The sequence below is a fragment of the Oncorhynchus tshawytscha genome, linkage group LG01 (genome assembly GCF_018296145.1).
Source record: "Oncorhynchus tshawytscha isolate Ot180627B linkage group LG01, Otsh_v2.0, whole genome shotgun sequence".
Taxonomy (NCBI): domain Eukaryota; kingdom Metazoa; phylum Chordata; class Actinopteri; order Salmoniformes; family Salmonidae; genus Oncorhynchus; species Oncorhynchus tshawytscha.
The window spans coordinates 30,604,814-30,622,407 of NC_056429.1; the positions used below are offsets into that span (position 1 = coordinate 30,604,814).

Below are 17,594 nucleotides of genomic sequence, written 5' to 3' on the forward strand. Positions count from 1 at the left end.
CGAACGTGACACAGAATGGCCAGGACCCAGGGGAGTGTTCTTGAAATGTAACATCCAATCAAACCCAGCGGACCACTCAAACCGTTTTTGCAATACAAAATTCTCCAGACCTCCAAGGGAGGCGTGACAGGGAAGTGATTTTGGATGTATGACAACGCAAGACTACTACTAAGATAATATGGAATTGTTTTAAGATGACCATACCAAGGATAATTTTGCTATGTGAGTTAAAAGTTTAGGACCACTGTAGGTATAAAAGAATATATATAAAAACGATTTGATGAAACATTGAATTTGTCCTTATTGCTATTAGCCTATAGAAACGCATTGAATAACAGACTAATTCATGGAAAAATCAATAGTTAAAAATGTAATCAAAAGGAAGTATGTTTTGATGTGTCTGTCTTGTATCTGAGAGATATAAAACAGCACATTTGTTTTTCGACCCAGTAACTTCAGGTCCTCTCGAGTGGTGCATCGCAGTGCTTGAGGCGTCACTACAGAACTGGGTTCAGCTGGCCGTGACTGGGAGCACAAGGCGTGAGGCGGCGCACAATTGACGGTGCACAATTGGCCAAGGGTCATCTGGGTTAGGGGAGGGTTTGGCTGGCCGGGATTTCCTTGTCCTTGTTACTCTAGTGACTCCTTGTGGCGGGCTGGGTGCATGTAAGCTGACCTCGGTCGCCAGCTGGACATTGTTTCCTCTGACACGTTGGTGCGGCTGGCTTCTGGGATAAGCAACCAGTGTGTCAAGAAGCAGTGCGGCTTGGCAGGGTCGTGTTGTGGAGGACGCATGGTTCTTGATCTTGGCCTCTTCCGAGTCAATAGGGGTTGCAGCGATGGGACAAGACAGTAACTACCGATTGGATGACATGAAAAAAGGGGTAAAAAAAGACATACCGTATATATCTCTAGCTTAAACAGACAGATTTTTAATTTTATTATTATTTCTCGAGTGGAGCTTGGGGGGGCCTCAAGCGGATAAATGATTTGTATATTATTTTGTATATTTTTATATTTTTTTATTTATTTTTTATTCGTGGGATCTGGAGGCCCCTTGATGATGTCGGGCCTGAGGCAATTACCTCTTCTCCCTAATGGTAAGTCCACCAGTGCTAGTGTCTGTTTCCCGTCTCTCTCTATCCCGCTGTCTGCAAAGATCATTTTACAGAGGGAAAAAAACACATTTACATTTTTCACCTTGAATATTTTCTAGCTGAGATTGTACGAATGTGAATTCATTTACGCATCACTGGAAACTGTGTGTATTTTAACATATGTGTTGTGTGCCTGCCTGAATGTGAGTGTGTGTGGCTGTGTGTAACTGTGAGTGGGGTGAGTGTTCATGTTACTCTGTGTACGTCCTCTCCACACAATGCTACAATGGACTCCGGCAGTGAGCAGTCAGGGCGCTATTATAGCCCTAATCCTGTCCCTATTATACAGGCCAGAGAGTGAGCGAGAGACACAGAGAGGGAGGCAGGGCCAAGGGTGAGGTCATCCCAAACAGAGCTCAACCAGGGTCACTGCCTCTCTATAGATGGACACAGAATGACAGAGAGATAGAGGGAGATGGAAGAGTGGATGAAGTAAATAGAACAGGTCTACAGGAGATTGGAAAAGTGGGAGGGACAGAGAAGGGATCGAGGGAGGGATTACTAGGTGTTTAAAGCACAAGTGAAACGGAGACAAAGAGAGACATTCAGAGAAGCAGTGGAAAGGAAACATAGCTACCAAGGATGGTAAAAATATTGTCTTTATTTCATAGGAAACCACACTACAACAGGAGCATAAGCCATGATGGCAATAATGATTGTAATCCAACTGTTGAAAATAATCAAAAAGAGAATTGAAGTATTGATTTATCCTGCTTGGAAATAAAAGTACACACTAAGCTTGTAGATGAAATTGTAAACCGGTCAAATTAAAATAGTAAGAATTGGTACATAAATAAACAATGAATAAATACTGTGAATAAATAAGTGAATAAATAAAACAGATAAATCACTTAATTAACCTACACCTAGCCAAAACAAACAGCTCTAATGTCGCCATCCTGGTCAAATTTCACGAGATGTCTCTGAATGTCTGCATTTTCTTGTATTTCACCCCAGTCTTTGAGAATCCACAGTGTCCAGCTCTGTGGTGCTTGTTGCATTATGGTCGTCGCTCTCTTACAAAAGTGTTTTCAGCACACCCTAGATTGTAATATCAAAGTTGGAAGACAGTACACAGTCACACATATCATTTTGCACTCTGCCTTTTTTGTGGATTTTCTTTGTACAGAACAAATTGACCACAACAACTACATCAACCACAGTCTCTTGCTTCACGTCTTAGTGGGAAAGCTGATTGATTGTGGAGTTCCTACAGTACAAGTTGACAGAAGAGCTCTCTTGGGATGTCTGTTCATCCTCTTGAAACAAAACACCAATCACAGATAGCGCACCGCAATTATTCTTCATTGTCATAGTTTTGTTATTTTCAACAAGCAAAGTATGGATTCGTTTGCATCCTTTTTCTAAATGCATAACTTCTATACATGAGTGTATCTCCATATTCATTTAGCACAACCACAATAATACTCTCAGGAAAATGATCCTTGTACATTCTTTTTCTATGATTCTTCTTCTTTCAAATGTGATAGTGAGTAACATGTCTTGGTGAGTAAAAACGTCTTGGTAGGCAACTGTGAAATATTAGCTGGTGAGTACAACTGCATGTCATGGACACTTGAAGATCATCCTACACCCCCACACATCCTGCACCACTGCACTGCTCAGACTTTTGGGTTTCCAATGAGCCCAGCGGACCTACACCATCACACTGTGTTGGGTGTTGTCAGTGTGTTGTCAGGGAATGGATTCAACCCATCCATTGTCTGGACATAAGTTCATCTTTTCATTTGTTCTGCTTGAAAGAAATATGCATAGATCAGTTGACAGGGGCGATGAATTATACAATGGAGCTTTTTATTGAAGACAAGCCCTTGGTTTCGCATTGGTCAGTCTGAGGATGGCCTGTGTCCTTCAATGCCCTGATTTCACCAGCGCAGGATGCATCCTGAAAATGTCTCATTGGGTCTTTGTGCTACTATGAACGTCACAGTGATATCAGTTTTCACCATTAGTCCTGTTTATGAAGAAATATAGGGATCGATTCTAACCCTTAGTTAACAGTCCACCTGATTGCTCAGCGGGCTAATTTGACAGTCATATAGGACCTTGTCCTAACCCCACTACCCATCTGCCAACCTTCACACACGCAAACACACACCAAACCCTCCCTCACTTCCTCCCCAAGTCTGATTACTCAGTGACAGCCTTATTTAGGCTGACCTCCTCTTTCACACACCGCTCACATCTCTCACTTTTTTGTCCTCCACCATGGGTATATCCTCAGAGGAAGTAATCAGGGGGTGGTGAGGGGGAGTTGTTGGCGCGGGTAGGTTGAGCCTTGTTTGTACTGATGAGCTTCTCATAGCGAGCCTTGTAGGCGTCCCTTTCTCTCAGCACCCGAGAGAGCTCACACTGTAGTTGTTCCAACTGAGGAGAGAGACAGACAGGAGAGAGACAGAGAGGAGAGAGGCAGAGATGAGAGAGACAGATAGAAAAGAGACAGTCAAGAGAGAGACAGACAGGAGAGAGACAGAGTGGAGGGAGACAGACAGGAGAGAGACAGACAGAAAAGAGACAGACAGGAGAGAGACAGAGAGGAGAGAGGCAGAGTGGAGGGAGACAGACAGGAGAGAGACAGACAGGAGAGAGACAGACAGAAAAGAGACAGACAGGAGAGAGGCAGAGAGGAGAGAGACAGACAGCAGAGAGACAGACAGGAGAGAGACAGACAGGAGAGAGACAGAGAGGAGAGAGACAGACAGAAAAGAGACAGACAGAAGTGAGACAGAGGGGAGAGAGACAGACAGGAGAGAGACAGACAGGAGAGAGACAGAGAGATTAGAGAGTTCTTAGAGCTATTATTTTGGAGTTGTTGGCAATGGTGTGTTGTTGTTATTGTGTGTGTGTATCCTACCTGTTGTGTGAGGACGTGTTTCTCGGACTCCAGTGCGTGGCGGTGCTGCAAGCGTTTGTAGCGGCAGGACTGGGCGTAGCCTCGGTTCTTTAGCGTACGGCGTTTCTGCTTGAGACGCACCACCTCGTCCTTACTGACGCCACGCAGGTGTCTGTTCAGCTCCCGCACTGACAGGCTCACTAGCTGCTCGTCCGAGAAACGTTCATCCACCCCACCACACTGCACACAGGGAGAGGTGGAGAGAGATGCTTACTTCAAAATGTTGACATGAATTTCAGTTGTGGAGAGGACTTAAACATGTTTGTCTGACTTACGTATAGTAGGAAATACGATGGAGCTGGTATGGTGGACTAGTTATAAATAGGCCTATACGTAATACTGATATTAGATTACAGTCTGCTCGTCTATTTAAGAATGATTCTGTGATTGTTTGTGTGTGTGTGTCTGAGTTGTGCATATGTGGTTGTGTGTGTGTGATGTGAGTGTGCCTAACTGTTTGTGTCAGGAGGCACATTTTGGCCGCACATGTCCATAATCTGTCAGGTAATCTGACTGAGTGTGAGTGACAGTGATCAGGATTATACACGGCAATAATAGCAGATATTATTATAAGCTCACCCTGTGCTTCACACACTGTACATAGAGATTCTCTCAGTCACCTGGATGTTGAATGCAGCTATAGTACAGTACTGAACCATATACAGCAGCACTAGCAGCCCCACACACAGCACCCTTTACTCTTGCAAAGCCAGGGGAGACCCTGGAATAATTGATGTAGCCTAGTAAGTGTTAGCTTTAACACAGTTCATTTATCAATGTTGACGCATTACAAATACATGCATCTATTATTACATTTAATTCCATATTCTGCACTTGCCCCTGCAGGACAAGTAATGCATTTTTAAACATGTAAGGTCTTCAGCCAAACTCAATGTCATCTCAGCGTTGAGGCATGCTTTCAATACTTATAGCAGGTACACGACATGCACCCATAATCATGTTCTAATGGTTTAATCCCAATCCCTTACAGCATGATCCCTCTATCACCTCTCCCTCGCCTCTCCCATATGCTCCAGCTCCAACCGGTGTTGTGCTATTGTTGCTAGCCTTCCCACAGTGACACTTATCTCAGTTATTCTACCATCTTTTGTTGCATACTGTCATGCCCCCTGACCCCATTAATTACTTGGAGGTGATGATGATGGTGAAGATGATGGCCATGCATGGGGTGGTGAGGGTGGTGATGATGATGATGTGGGTGATGGTGATGAAGTCGGCCAGAGGGGCTCTGGGGTTGTGGGTAGGTTGCCGAGGAAGGGTTGGCGTTAGGGAGTGATTGGGGGCCAGATGAGAGGTAGAGGAGTGGACGGTGGCACATATCTGTCCCCTTGGAGCAGGAGATGTCACCTCCACTGTCACTTCCTGAATCCCCGAGGTTACTGCTGGAACTCTGGGAAAGCACTGGAAACTGAGAGAGAGAAGAGATGTAGTGGAGGGTTGGAAAGAGGTTGAGAGAGAGAAATAGAAACACTGATTATAGTCTATACATGTTATTACGAACCCACTATCAGAAGAGAATAACAACATATTATTTACAGACATCCTTAGACAAGTTGGACAGTGTTACATACCTGCGAGCTAACAGCTGCAGCAGCAGAGTTCAGTAGAGCCTCCACTGCGTCCTCACAGCCCAGGAAGCTGCCAACCGGCCCCCTCTCTCTGTCTCCCCGCTCTGGCCCTCCTCCCAATGCCCCCAACAGGGATGCAGGCCCCCCCGGCTCCCCTCCAAACTGTTGCTGCAGTGCTGCCAGCCAGATCAGGTCTTCCAAAGAAGCAGGGTTAGGACCCTGGGCACCCCCATGGGAGGGGCTACCCTCCATATTCCCCTGAGAGCCCGAACTGATGCCAGAGGTGTAGCTGTTTGAGATGGACAGGGGAAAGGAGATGGAGGAGGAGGAGGAAGAAGAGAGGGAGGAGGAGGCTGAGGGAGGTGGGTGGGCATCGCTCAGCGTTGGAGAGGGGGGCAGGGAGTTGTATGGGCTGGAGCTGAGGCTGGAGTCCTGGGGAGGGTGGTTGGTGTAGGGGCCGGGAGAACTGGAGGGATCGAGGGGGAGGCCAGACTTGGGGAGCGTACAGGAGGTAGGAAGAGGAGGACTGTCAGGCTTCACCTCAAACTTGAGGAGGTCAAAGTCATTGAGGTACTCCATGGCCAGTGGACTGGGGGGGAGGGAGGGCATGGGAAGAGAGGGAGACGACATGGCCACCGCTTTGGGAACAGACTGAGTTTGTCCGTGTGTCAGGGTTGTGTGTTAATTCTCCTCTCTGTTTTAGTGCAGCAGCAGTCCATACACAACCACAGGCCTGATGCCTCCAGACTCTCAGATAGCCCTGGTGTCCAGTTATGGACTGACTGACGAATGTCCTCTGTGGAAAAATCAGTCTTCCTGTGTCCTTGTGTGAGAGAGAAAATGGCATAGATGATTGTTCTCTCAAAGTTGATACAAAGTCATCTCTATGTGTTAGGTAGACAGGAACTGAGGTCAAGATAACATCAATAGGACAGAGAAGAGGACAGGATGTGGGAAACAAACACAAGAACAACAATCTGGCCATAGACGGAAGAACAGAATTGAACACGTCATACTGCCAATGATCTCTTCACCAGACCTCTTTCTGTATGTCTTACAATTTGTCAGCATGTACAAGTAATAAACCAGTTACAAAACAATTATACCAACTTTCCAGAAAGTAGAGAAATCAGAACTGTCACCCTGTGCACTCAATGAAGTGATTCTACAGCAGTATGTTAGGTAGTGCTGTTCTCCGGTGTGAGTATGTGTCCAATGGTCTGTTTGTATGTTGAAGTATTAAGCGAATAATCCTCACCAGATCCCCATTGTCCCCCATAGAGACACACACACCCACATACACACTGATCCATATCCATATCTACCTGTCCTACGTCTACCCACTGATAGCAATTATATTTTATAGAAATGTGTCTTACATTCTTGTCTTACTATATGACTAACACTCCTACTATATGCCAGTCATAAACATGCTATTAAGCAGCAAAGACCAATGTCTGATATAGGCTTTATCAAACAATAGACACGTTGTTTTTTTTGACACCATGTGTAACATCACATGACTGGAATGGTGTGATAATGAAATAATTGACCATAGTCAAGTCCCACTAATCTTTTTCACTGAGTCTTGCTGTCTGTCATTTCAATGCTATCTCAATTTCGGGGACAAACCAGCAAACACAGTGCACTCTAGATCAGGGTTTCCTAAACTCGGTCCTGGGGCCACCCCTGGGTGCACGTTTCGTTTTTTAGCCCTATCACTACACAGCTGATTCAAATAACCAACTCCTCATCAAGCTTTGATGATTTGAATCAGCTGTGTAGTTCTAGGGCAAAAACCAGAGCGTGCACACTGGGGGCAGGAGTGAGTTTGGGACACCCTGCTCAAGATAATGAACTGCAATATAATATAACTTCTACCCCATCTCACGGCGTCAGAATGTTCGTAATTGAAAGACACCTCATTCATTTCATAACCTAACAAGTCAAAGTATATTTACATTTTTCAAAACACATTCGCTAGCATTAGCATTCCCAATATCAAAGGAGATTTCTAAGCCCATGAAAAGTTGGGCTCTTTTCAATCCGTATCGCTGAAGTTAAACATGACAGTACATGTTAATATAACATGAGGAGGGCGATGAAACAATGGAGGCTCCATTCATTTTCACTGGAGGGAAACGAAGTGGGCGGGGGGACCATTGGGCGATGCGAGGGCGGAACCAAAGTTGGGGAAAGCTGAACTTTATGCAAATACTACGTGATGTCGCAGCGCTATTGCCTAATCGAAGCTCACTAAAGCTTCCAGCCCTTTAGATTGGCTTTTTATAACTAGCAGTACCTAGTATGCTTGTTAGCTTGCCAGCACCCACATGAGGAAAAGTTTGCATGGGGAGGTAAAATATGAGTGCTAGTTAAGAAGGCCTGGTACAGCGTGATTTACATTTAAACGCAATGTTCCTGTGTTAGCGGAGACCACATTCACAATAAACGCTGCATATGTCATTCACGGTAAACGCTGCATATATTGACTCAATCCGGAATTACCTTCAAATGTATATCGAGCAATCTGTACCGCTTCAACGATACAGATTGAATAGTGTCCTAAATCCGATACATTGTTTTTTTTTACGTTTCAAAGCAACGTTTGCGAATGAATGAAGCCCTGTAACTTTTCTCTGCTGTTTTATTCCTTAAGGGAAATTGAACTAAGAAACACTTTATACAGTGCAGATAACTTACCTGGATATTTTGTGAATAAATATGAATTACAGGACAACAAACAGTCTTACAGCAGGAGACCTCAAAGGCATTCTCCAACATTCACTGAACATGTCAAAAGATATTAAATTCAGACAGAGACGCTCCATCTTTCTGCATTCTTTTTCATGTTAGAACGTTTTGAAACTTCGACTGTTGGCTAACTACCACAAAACAAGTACATAAACAAACTGAAAAGCTGTCTGATCATGTACACGTGCCTATTTCTAAATACAGTGCTAAATGAGTACATTTGAAATAAGATTCAGGAACAACAACCACAAAATGAATAGGACACCATCACCCACTATTTCTACAACAAATAATCAGTAACAGCACTGATTATACTGATGATGAACACCGTCATTAATGTCAAATGAATAATGATAACTCATGTCAGACAGATGTTTCTACTGGTTCCACTCCAATGCTCAACACATGAATTGTACCCCCTGATGTCCCCAATGGACCGTGACAGAGAGAGAGCAAACTGTGATGGGGCGCCCCAGAGGCCTCAACCTGGCTTCGGCCCAGAGTAGAGGGAGAAAGAACCGACAGAAAGAAAGAGAGACATGGGGAAAGAGAGAGAAAAGAGTAGAATATAACTAGGGAGAGATAAAGCCCCGAAAGAGAGAGTGATGAGGGGGAATGAGAAAAGGATGTGTAGAGACAGACAGGTTGAAAACCAGTTCTTACCGTAGGTCATAGACTGGATGATAGGTTTGGAGGTCCTCTCACCATTTCCCCCCACAACAGTGACTAAACTGAATGAGTGATTTACAGACACGCGTACACAGAGCGAAAAAAAAGAGAGAGAGGGTGTGTGCGCATGTGAGTGTATATGGTACTCTGTCACTGAGTATCACTGCCCCCTCTCTCTCCTCTCTGTTGCAAATCCTTCTCTCCCTCTCTTCGTCACGCTCCCCTGTTCTCTCTCACCCCTATATCCCTCTCTAAAGCCATGGCTCTCTGCAAACATGGTTCAAATTTATCTCTCTCTCTCTCTCTCTCTCTCTCTCTCTCTCTCTTTCTCTCTCTCTCTCTCTCTCTTTCTCTCTCTCTCTCTCTCTCTCTCTCTCTCTCTCTCCGCATACATACATACACATACACCTAGGCACCTACACCCATCCCCCTAACTCTACATACACGCGCATGCACACACACACACACACACACACACACACACACACACACACACACACACACACACACACACACACACACACACACACACACACACACACACACACACACACACACACACACACACACACACACACACACGTTTCTTCTACTATCCTTGTGAGGACCAAACAATTGATTAATTTACTAAAAAAGTGACATGATTAACAATTCTCACAATGGTATTTCCCTTCATTTGCTAACACCAAGTAACTCTTTGGATTTAGACACACAAATAAACCCTTAAATGTATGACATGCTAAAATGGTGTGATTATCTAATCATTTGATTTAATATAGATCTCTCCCCGATAAGAGTTTGCTACTGGAGAGAATGCTCAAGGTCCTTGTATATCTTTGTAACCAGTGATTTTGAAGGCATTAACACCAATGCATAAAACTGAGGGACACCCATTATACTAGTAAAATAAAACTATTTTAATAGCCTTCTTTGTTTTTATTAATCCATACAATATATTAAATACTTTTGTTCACTGTCTAGCATTTAAAATAATATATATTTATTTCTAAATAACAAAAACATGTCACAAGAACTCTACACACCAATTTGCTTACCCTAAGCACTTTAAACAATGTATAAACATACCGTTTTGCAGTATGAAGGACTTGTCATTAATCAAAAGTTCAATATCAACAAAAACATATATGATGTGTAACTATTTGTAATTTCAAAGTGTTTCAAATGCAAGGGATGCAAATGCCATCTTAATTCAAGAACGACCCTATTGGATTATCATAAAATGCGGTTTTGTGGAGTAGATGGAGTAGTGGAAATGACGTCAATTCTCTTCAAATAATTCTTTGATTTTCTACATGAAAAAGTCAACTCGAAGATACCAAAGGAACTGACAAGTGATATAATAATACAGGTATCTGGGCATGATCCATGTCTTTGTTCTTTGCCTGTCCCTGCCCCCATGTTCCCTCACACCCCCATGTCCCCTCACACCCCCATGTCCCCTCACACCCCCTTGTCTCTTGGAATTAGCCTCAGAAACAGAGCAGTTTTCAGTTTTCCCCTTTGAAATTCATCAAGCGGAGAAATGCATAACAAACCCTTTTTCATGATCCTCTGAATCTCAACTCGTTGATCTGGAGTCTGTGTCTTAGTAACATCTCGTTAAGTAATCAGTGAGTTAATATTGTCTGCTCAAATCTGATCTGGAGTCTGTGTCTTAGTAACGTCTCGTTAAGTAATCAGTGAGTTAATATTGTCTGCTCAAATCTGATCTGGAGTCTGTGTCTTAGTAACGTCTCGTTAAGTAATCAGTGAGTTAATATTGTCTGCTCAAATCTGATCCGGAGTCTGTGTCTTAGTAACGTCTCGTTAAGTAATCAGTGAGTTAATATTGTCTGCTCAAATCTGATCTGGAGTCTGTGTCTTAGTAATGTCTCGTTAAGTAATCAGTGAGTTAATATTGTCTGCTCAAATCTGATCCGGAGTCTGTGTCTTAGTAATGTCTCGTTAAGTAATCAGTGAGTTAATATTGTCTGCTCAAATCTGATCCGGAGTCTGTGTCTTAGTAATGTCTCGTTAAGTAATCAGTGAGTTAATATTGTCTGCTCAAATCTGATCCGGAGTCTGTGTCTTAGTAATGTCTCGTTAAGTAATCAGTGAGTTAATATTGTCTGCTCAAATCTGATCCGGAGTCTGTGTCTTAGTAATGTCTCGTTAAGTAATCAGTGAGTTAATATTGTCTGCTCAAATCTGATCTGGAGGGTATAAACAAAACCAATACATAGTGCGACAGGCTTGGACACACAGACACCCACATACAAAAAACGAAAGGACGCACACACATTGATTTTATTGTTCAACTCCATCCAACACTAACATTAAATTATGTTATCTATTTATCAATCAGATATTGGGCCCTGTGGTGAAAATACAGCCACCAGAGACAATCCTACTATCTCTAGAACCGCAAAAACAGTTACAAATTGACATACACCCCCCCCCATACAGCCCCCCCCCTCTTCTTCTATCTCTCCCTCACTATCTCCCGTCATCTATGTTTCCGGGGGGAAAGCTTAGTGGTTAAACCAACAGGGCCTCCCATGAGTCTGCGGGACAAAGAGAGGTACAGAAGAACTTACCTCATTCTTCATGCCAAATACAGAAGCAGGATCTTCATTTGATCACTATTTTGTTGCTAAGAATTGTCCGGCAGGGCAGGAAATGCAAACTTGTAGTGTAATCATCAACATAGCTCAGACATCACAGCTCACACACAGTATGATACCGCGTACAGACACCTCAATAGCTGACTCTGTTTCAGCCCATAACCAACCGACATGTATCTTTCTCTCCTTTGTAAAATCCCTTGTTCTGAGCACTTTCATCTGAACAGCAACACTCCAGCAGTGCTTTAATAGAGTGAGGCTATCAATTTCTCTCAATCCCCCTCAGCTGATTTCAAAACATTGTGCTACCTTTCAGATGCTCCGATTCCTCACCTGCAGGTAGTCTACCGCAGCGATGGTTGGATACGGTGATTTATCATCAATGAATCAGCCAGCTATCCTGAAATAACCTCTTATTTATGAATCTATGAAGAGATTGAAACGGTAACCGACTCAATGCTCCCAACCACCCATATAACATTTTTCCATTTTTTAACCGGAAAATGTAGGGCTATATCTGCGTGTTTATCAATGTCAGCTGGCTAACTTTCAGTAGTGATGCTGCTGCACACCTCTAAAATGATGATAGCAAAGGAGCCACTTATGGTTTTTCTATTGAGTCACTGAAAATGGAGCAGTCTGAGCTGCTATCCACATAAGTTACTGTAATAATCACACTCAGGTTTGGCATACGCAGTTTTGAGTGTAATATGTGTAGTAGGTATTTCACGGCTCTTTGTGTTGTGTGGTTGAGCAGAGGGCCAGGCTTCGGCCTAGGGCAATAATAAGCCACACGAGCGGGTTGCTCTTCCTGCCACAGAGCCAGTGAAGCACCCCAACCCCACAGCCACCTCAGTTTGTTTACCCAAATACAATAAAACAGCTCCTGTCCTGGGTCAAAGGGTCAAAAGGATAGTAGAAAAAACGGAGAATGGAGGCAGAGGGACTTCAGGGAGTAAAATAGCGATTTGGCCTGTTTTTGAGCAGGGCAGGGCACTGACTGAGACAGATGGTGTGAGGTTTTGGTCTGGAGGGACCCTCTAACTCCCTCTGATCCCACAGATACATGTCCTAATCCTGACTAACTCTGTTACAAGAAGCAGGCTTACACAGAACAGGGCACCTCCCTCGCAGGATCTGCCTCCTTCACTCTCTAACTCACTTCCCATGCACGCAGTATAACCTGCCTTAACCCTATTCTTTCTTTGAGACATGACAATGACTGTTTATTATGTCTCTGTATATATATTTCTCAGTCCATCCCTCTCCTACTATATCCTGAGTCCACAACAATATTGAGGACAACAGTGCACTGTAAAACAACACACAGGAAACACAGGTGAATGTCAGGTACACAGTCAGATAATGTTCTGCTACAAATAATGAATGGTTTACCCTAAAGTTTTTACAATTTGTTCTCCTCTTCCAGTTCTTTATTTTATGGATTATTCACTGATGCAACAGTTGTTTATAGTCCATCTCCCTCCCTCCCCTGTGTGTCTGTGTCTAATCTCAGTATTATTGTAAAATAGATCTAATCCACCACTTCAACTGTTAAGCCCCACTGTATCTTTCCCATTTAATTCTCCCTCCTTCACCCCCCCCCCCTTTTCTCACAGACAGTATTATGGGTAGATTCCAATTAGGATTAATTGATTTCACCCCAATTCTTAGACGTGAGAGTTACCAATGCCTAAAACGGTTCCACACAGTACTGGTACCATGAGCTGTCTGACATCAGTTTCAACAGTATGTGTTGTTTGTCTGTCTGTGTGTGTGTGTTTACTTGTTTACTTAATGAGTGAGGTCTCGTTGTGAGTGGGATTATCAGGCTAGTCAATGGATTAGAGAGCTGATTCTGCTTCTGTAACTGGCATCAGATTAACAGATACCCACGCTTTATTAAAGCGTCTTTAAGCTGTCAGCAGCCCCCCCCTCCAACGACTATTGCTCCCCCCCCTCCCCCACCTGAAGTGTCAATACTTCAGTCCAATATTAATCACGATCATGTTACTAGTTTTAACATTAGTTTTTTTATTAGATGTGAAGGCTCCTAATTTCATTTCTCTTGATTCTAAAACTTACCAACAATGAATTTCTAAATATCTGTACCTGGTCTATGGACCGTAGTGACATACTGTGTGTAGTCATCACAGATGAGCTACTGTATGCTGCAACGCACCTTTTCCATTTTTTTGCCATGGCAACCACTCTTCATTTTAATTCGCATACTTGCAGAGAACAGCAATTCCTGTACCACAAATTACCATTACTTCCGCCTGAATAGATGAATGACCCTAGCCGACCATCTCCTCCCTGGAGAATTATATGTGCCAGTTAGAGAATGGCTGTGGATAGCTTAACAACTACAACATTTCAGCAGTATACAGAAGGCTACAGGGCTGGATCTGAACAGCCACACAAACATAGGCCTTAAAAAGACTCATCTGAATAGACAAAAATACAGACACATAAAGAAAAGAGAGGGGGAGACAGACAGAGAGAGAGAGAGAGAGAGAGAGAGTAGACAGATACAGAGACAGAGGTAAAGAGGGATAAGAAGGAAGAGAGGGATGAAGGGATTAAGGTGGTCGATACTAAGTGGCTCTCCCAAACTGAGAGATGGCACTAAATCTGTTAATTCTCTCCCCTCCCTAGTCCTCCTCCATCCTCCCCTCCTCCTCTATCTTTCCTCCCTTCCCTTCATCGCTCCCTTCCGTTACCCATCCCTCGCTAGTTTTTGGGATTACACTGGAACATATTCATGCAACCCTGTAAAGCCTTTCAGAACTCAAAATACACTACATGACCAAAAGTAGTCTTGTCCACACATCTCATTCCAAAATCATGGACATTAATATGGAGTTGGTCCCCCCTTTGCTGCTATAACAGCCTCCAGTCTTCTGGGAAGGCTTTCCACATTGCTGTGGGGACTTGCTTCCATTTTGCCAGAAGACCATTAGTGAAGTCGGGCACTGATGTTGGGCGATTAGGTCTGGCTCGCGGTCAGCGTTCCAATTCATCCCAAAGGTATTCGATGGGGTTGAGGTCAGGGCTCTGTGCAGGCCAGTCAAGTTCTTCCACACGGATCCCGACAAACCATTTCTATATGGACCTTGCTTTGTGCACGGGGGCATTGTCATGCTGAAACAGGAAAGGTTCTTCTCCAAACTGTTGCCACAAAGTTGGAAGCACAAAATTGTCTAGAATGTCATTATATAGTGTTAAGATTTTTAAGATGTAGTGTTTAAGATTTTAAGATGTAGTGTTAAGATTTCCCTTTACTGGAACTAAGGGGCCTAGCCCAAAAAGCATGAAAAACAGTCCCAGACCATTATTCCTCCTTTACGAAACTTTACAGTTGGCATTATGCAGCGTTCTCCTAGCATCTGCCAAACCTAGATTCGTCCGTCGGACTGCCAGATGGTGAAGCGTGATTCATCACTTCAGAGCACGCGTTTCCGCTGCTCCGGAGTCCAATGGCAGGGAGCTTTACACCACTCCAGCCGATGCTTGGCATTGCACATGGTGATCTTAGGCTTGTGTGCTGCTGCTCGGCCATGGAAACCCATTTAATGAATCTACCGACAATCAGTTATTGTGCTGACGTTGCTTCCAAAGGCAGTTTGGAACTCAGTAGTGAGTGTTGCAACTGAGGACACTTCGCGGCTGAGTAGTTGTTGTGCCTAGAAGTTTCCATTTCACAATAACAGCACTTACAGTTGACCTGAGCAGCTCTAGCAGGGCAGACATTTGACGAACTGACGTGTTGGAAAGATGGCATACTATGACAGTGCCACGTTGAAAGTCACTGAGCCATTCTACTGCCAATGTTTGTCTATGGAGATTACATTGTAGTGTGCTCGGTTTTATACACCTGTCAGCAACAGGTGTGGCTGAAATAGACTAATCCACTCATTTGAAAGGGTGTCCACATACATTTGTATATATAGTGCATTTGGTATAATACGCACATTATGGTCTTGTAATGCTATGGAGATTCATTCTGTACAGACATATTTCAATCACTTTATCATAACTTTAAGACATACACATAATACTGTACAACAAACTCAACACAAAGTTCTGAAAAACCGATTGAGAAAAAACAGAGAAAGTAATCCTAAATGCGTGGCACTACATTTGGGGCTGAAGGTAATACTGTATATACACAGGGTGACAGGAACTCAATAGTAATTGCAGAGAATTGTGATAGCGGTATTTAAAGTCTGATAATAATTGTGATTACCGGTAGTCTTTTCAGCCGAGGGGGCGTCAGCTCTGTGTGGAGGGAATCAACACATGTGAGACCTGTCAGACTCTGACACAGCGGGGGCGAGGGTGGCACTCAGACACACACTATAGTGTCTACTGTAAACTATTGACCACAACCGATCACACACATCAGTCCTTGGCTACCATTTCTCTTTACTCTGGGTCTATAGGGCCCTATTATGAAAAGGTACAACATGTAATTTACTATGAGCCAGGCAATGGTGCACCAGTGGGCATGAGGAGGTGACACATTTTTCCAATTTCAGGTGGAGTATCTAACAATTCCGCTCATAGTAATCTTGATTGCTTCAGCACTTTACTGGCAGTGTAAAGGGGCAGCACAGTCAAAATGTGTTTTTTTTCTATTTTTATTTCCACAATATGAGGCCAAAATAACACACTGAAATTGTGAACATTATGATAATGCCCTTTTAGTGAAATTTTAGCCTGTTCAGTTGGGATGGACTTTTTGGCCCACATGATGTAATTATTCTGACAAATGACCAGTCGTCTTTTATTTGCATATGCATCCTCCTACTTTGAAGAGGTAAGAAGGGTAGTCTCTAGAGCAGGAGTGTCAAACATACAGGTCCAATCTGACACATGGTTGGTTTGAGTAAAAACGTTTTTTTTTAAAGCATACACAATATGTAGAAATATTAGTTGAGCAGTTTTATCACGACACAATGCCACAGATGTCTCAAGTTTTGACAGAGCGTGCAATTGGCATGCTGATTGCAGGAATTTCCACCAGAGCTGTTGCCAAAATATTGAATGTACATTTTTCTACCATAAACCACATCCAATGTCGTTTTAGAGAATTTGGCAGAACGTCCAACCAGCCTCACAACAGCAAACCACATGAAACCACGCCAGCCCAGGACCTCCACATCTGGCTTTTGCATCTGCGGGATCGTCTGAGACCAGCCACCAGGACAGCTGATGAAACGGTTGTTTTGCACAAACAAAGAATTTCTGCAAAACTGTCAGAAACCATCTCAGGAAAGCTCATCTGCGTGCTCGTCATCATTGACTTGACTGCAGTTCGGCGTCATAACCGACTCGATGGTCACCGGTACACTGGAGAAGTGTGCTCTTCATGGATGAATCCCGGTTTCAACTGGACCGGGCAGATAGCAGATAGCATGTGTGGTGTCGTGTGGGCAAGCGGTTTTCTGATGTCAATGTGAACAAAGTGCCCCATGGTTGAACAAAGTGCCCCACAATTGCATTTTGGCAATTTGAATGCACAGTGATACCGTGATGAGATCCTGAGCCCCATTGTCATGCCATTTATCCGCTGCCATCACCTCATGTTTCAGCATGATAATGTGGTGGCCCATGTCGCAAGGATCTGTACACAATTCCTGTAAGCTGAAAATGTCTCAGTTCTTCCATGGCATATTCACAAGACATGTCACCCATTGAGCATGTTTGGGATCAACGTGTACAACAGCGTGTTCCAGTTCCCACCAATATCCAGCAACTTTGCACAGCCATTGAAGAGGAGTGGGACAACATTCCACAGGCCACAATCAACAGTCTGATCAACTCTATGCGAAGGAGATGTGTCGCACTGCATGAGGAAAATGGTGGTCACACTAGATACTGA

At 43.6% G+C, this 17,594-nt stretch overlaps 1 protein-coding gene across 2 annotated transcripts; it reads right to left on the reverse strand.

The window, feature by feature from the left end:
- Positions 1 to 1,738: 1,738 nt before the first annotated feature.
- Positions 1,739 to 9,306, reverse strand: LOC112249292 (transcription factor MafA-like). 2 transcript variants are annotated; one of them, XM_024419107.1, is made up of 5 exons: positions 9,078 to 9,306; positions 5,664 to 6,483; positions 5,219 to 5,500; positions 4,033 to 4,251; positions 1,739 to 3,545 (listed from the first exon to the last, which is right to left on the reverse strand). In XM_024419107.1, exons 2-5 carry the CDS (start codon positions 6,288 to 6,290, stop codon positions 3,399 to 3,401), a joined length of 1,275 nt encoding a protein of 424 aa, XP_024274875.1. In that variant the 5' UTR covers positions 6,291 to 6,483; positions 9,078 to 9,306; the 3' UTR covers positions 1,739 to 3,398. The 2 variants fall into 2 exon arrangements, with proteins under 2 accessions (XP_024274875.1, XP_024274884.1); XM_024419116.1 differs by lacking the exon at positions 9,078 to 9,306 and having other exon boundaries at positions 5,664 to 9,071.
- Between the last annotated feature and the right edge of the window lie 8,288 nt (positions 9,307 to 17,594).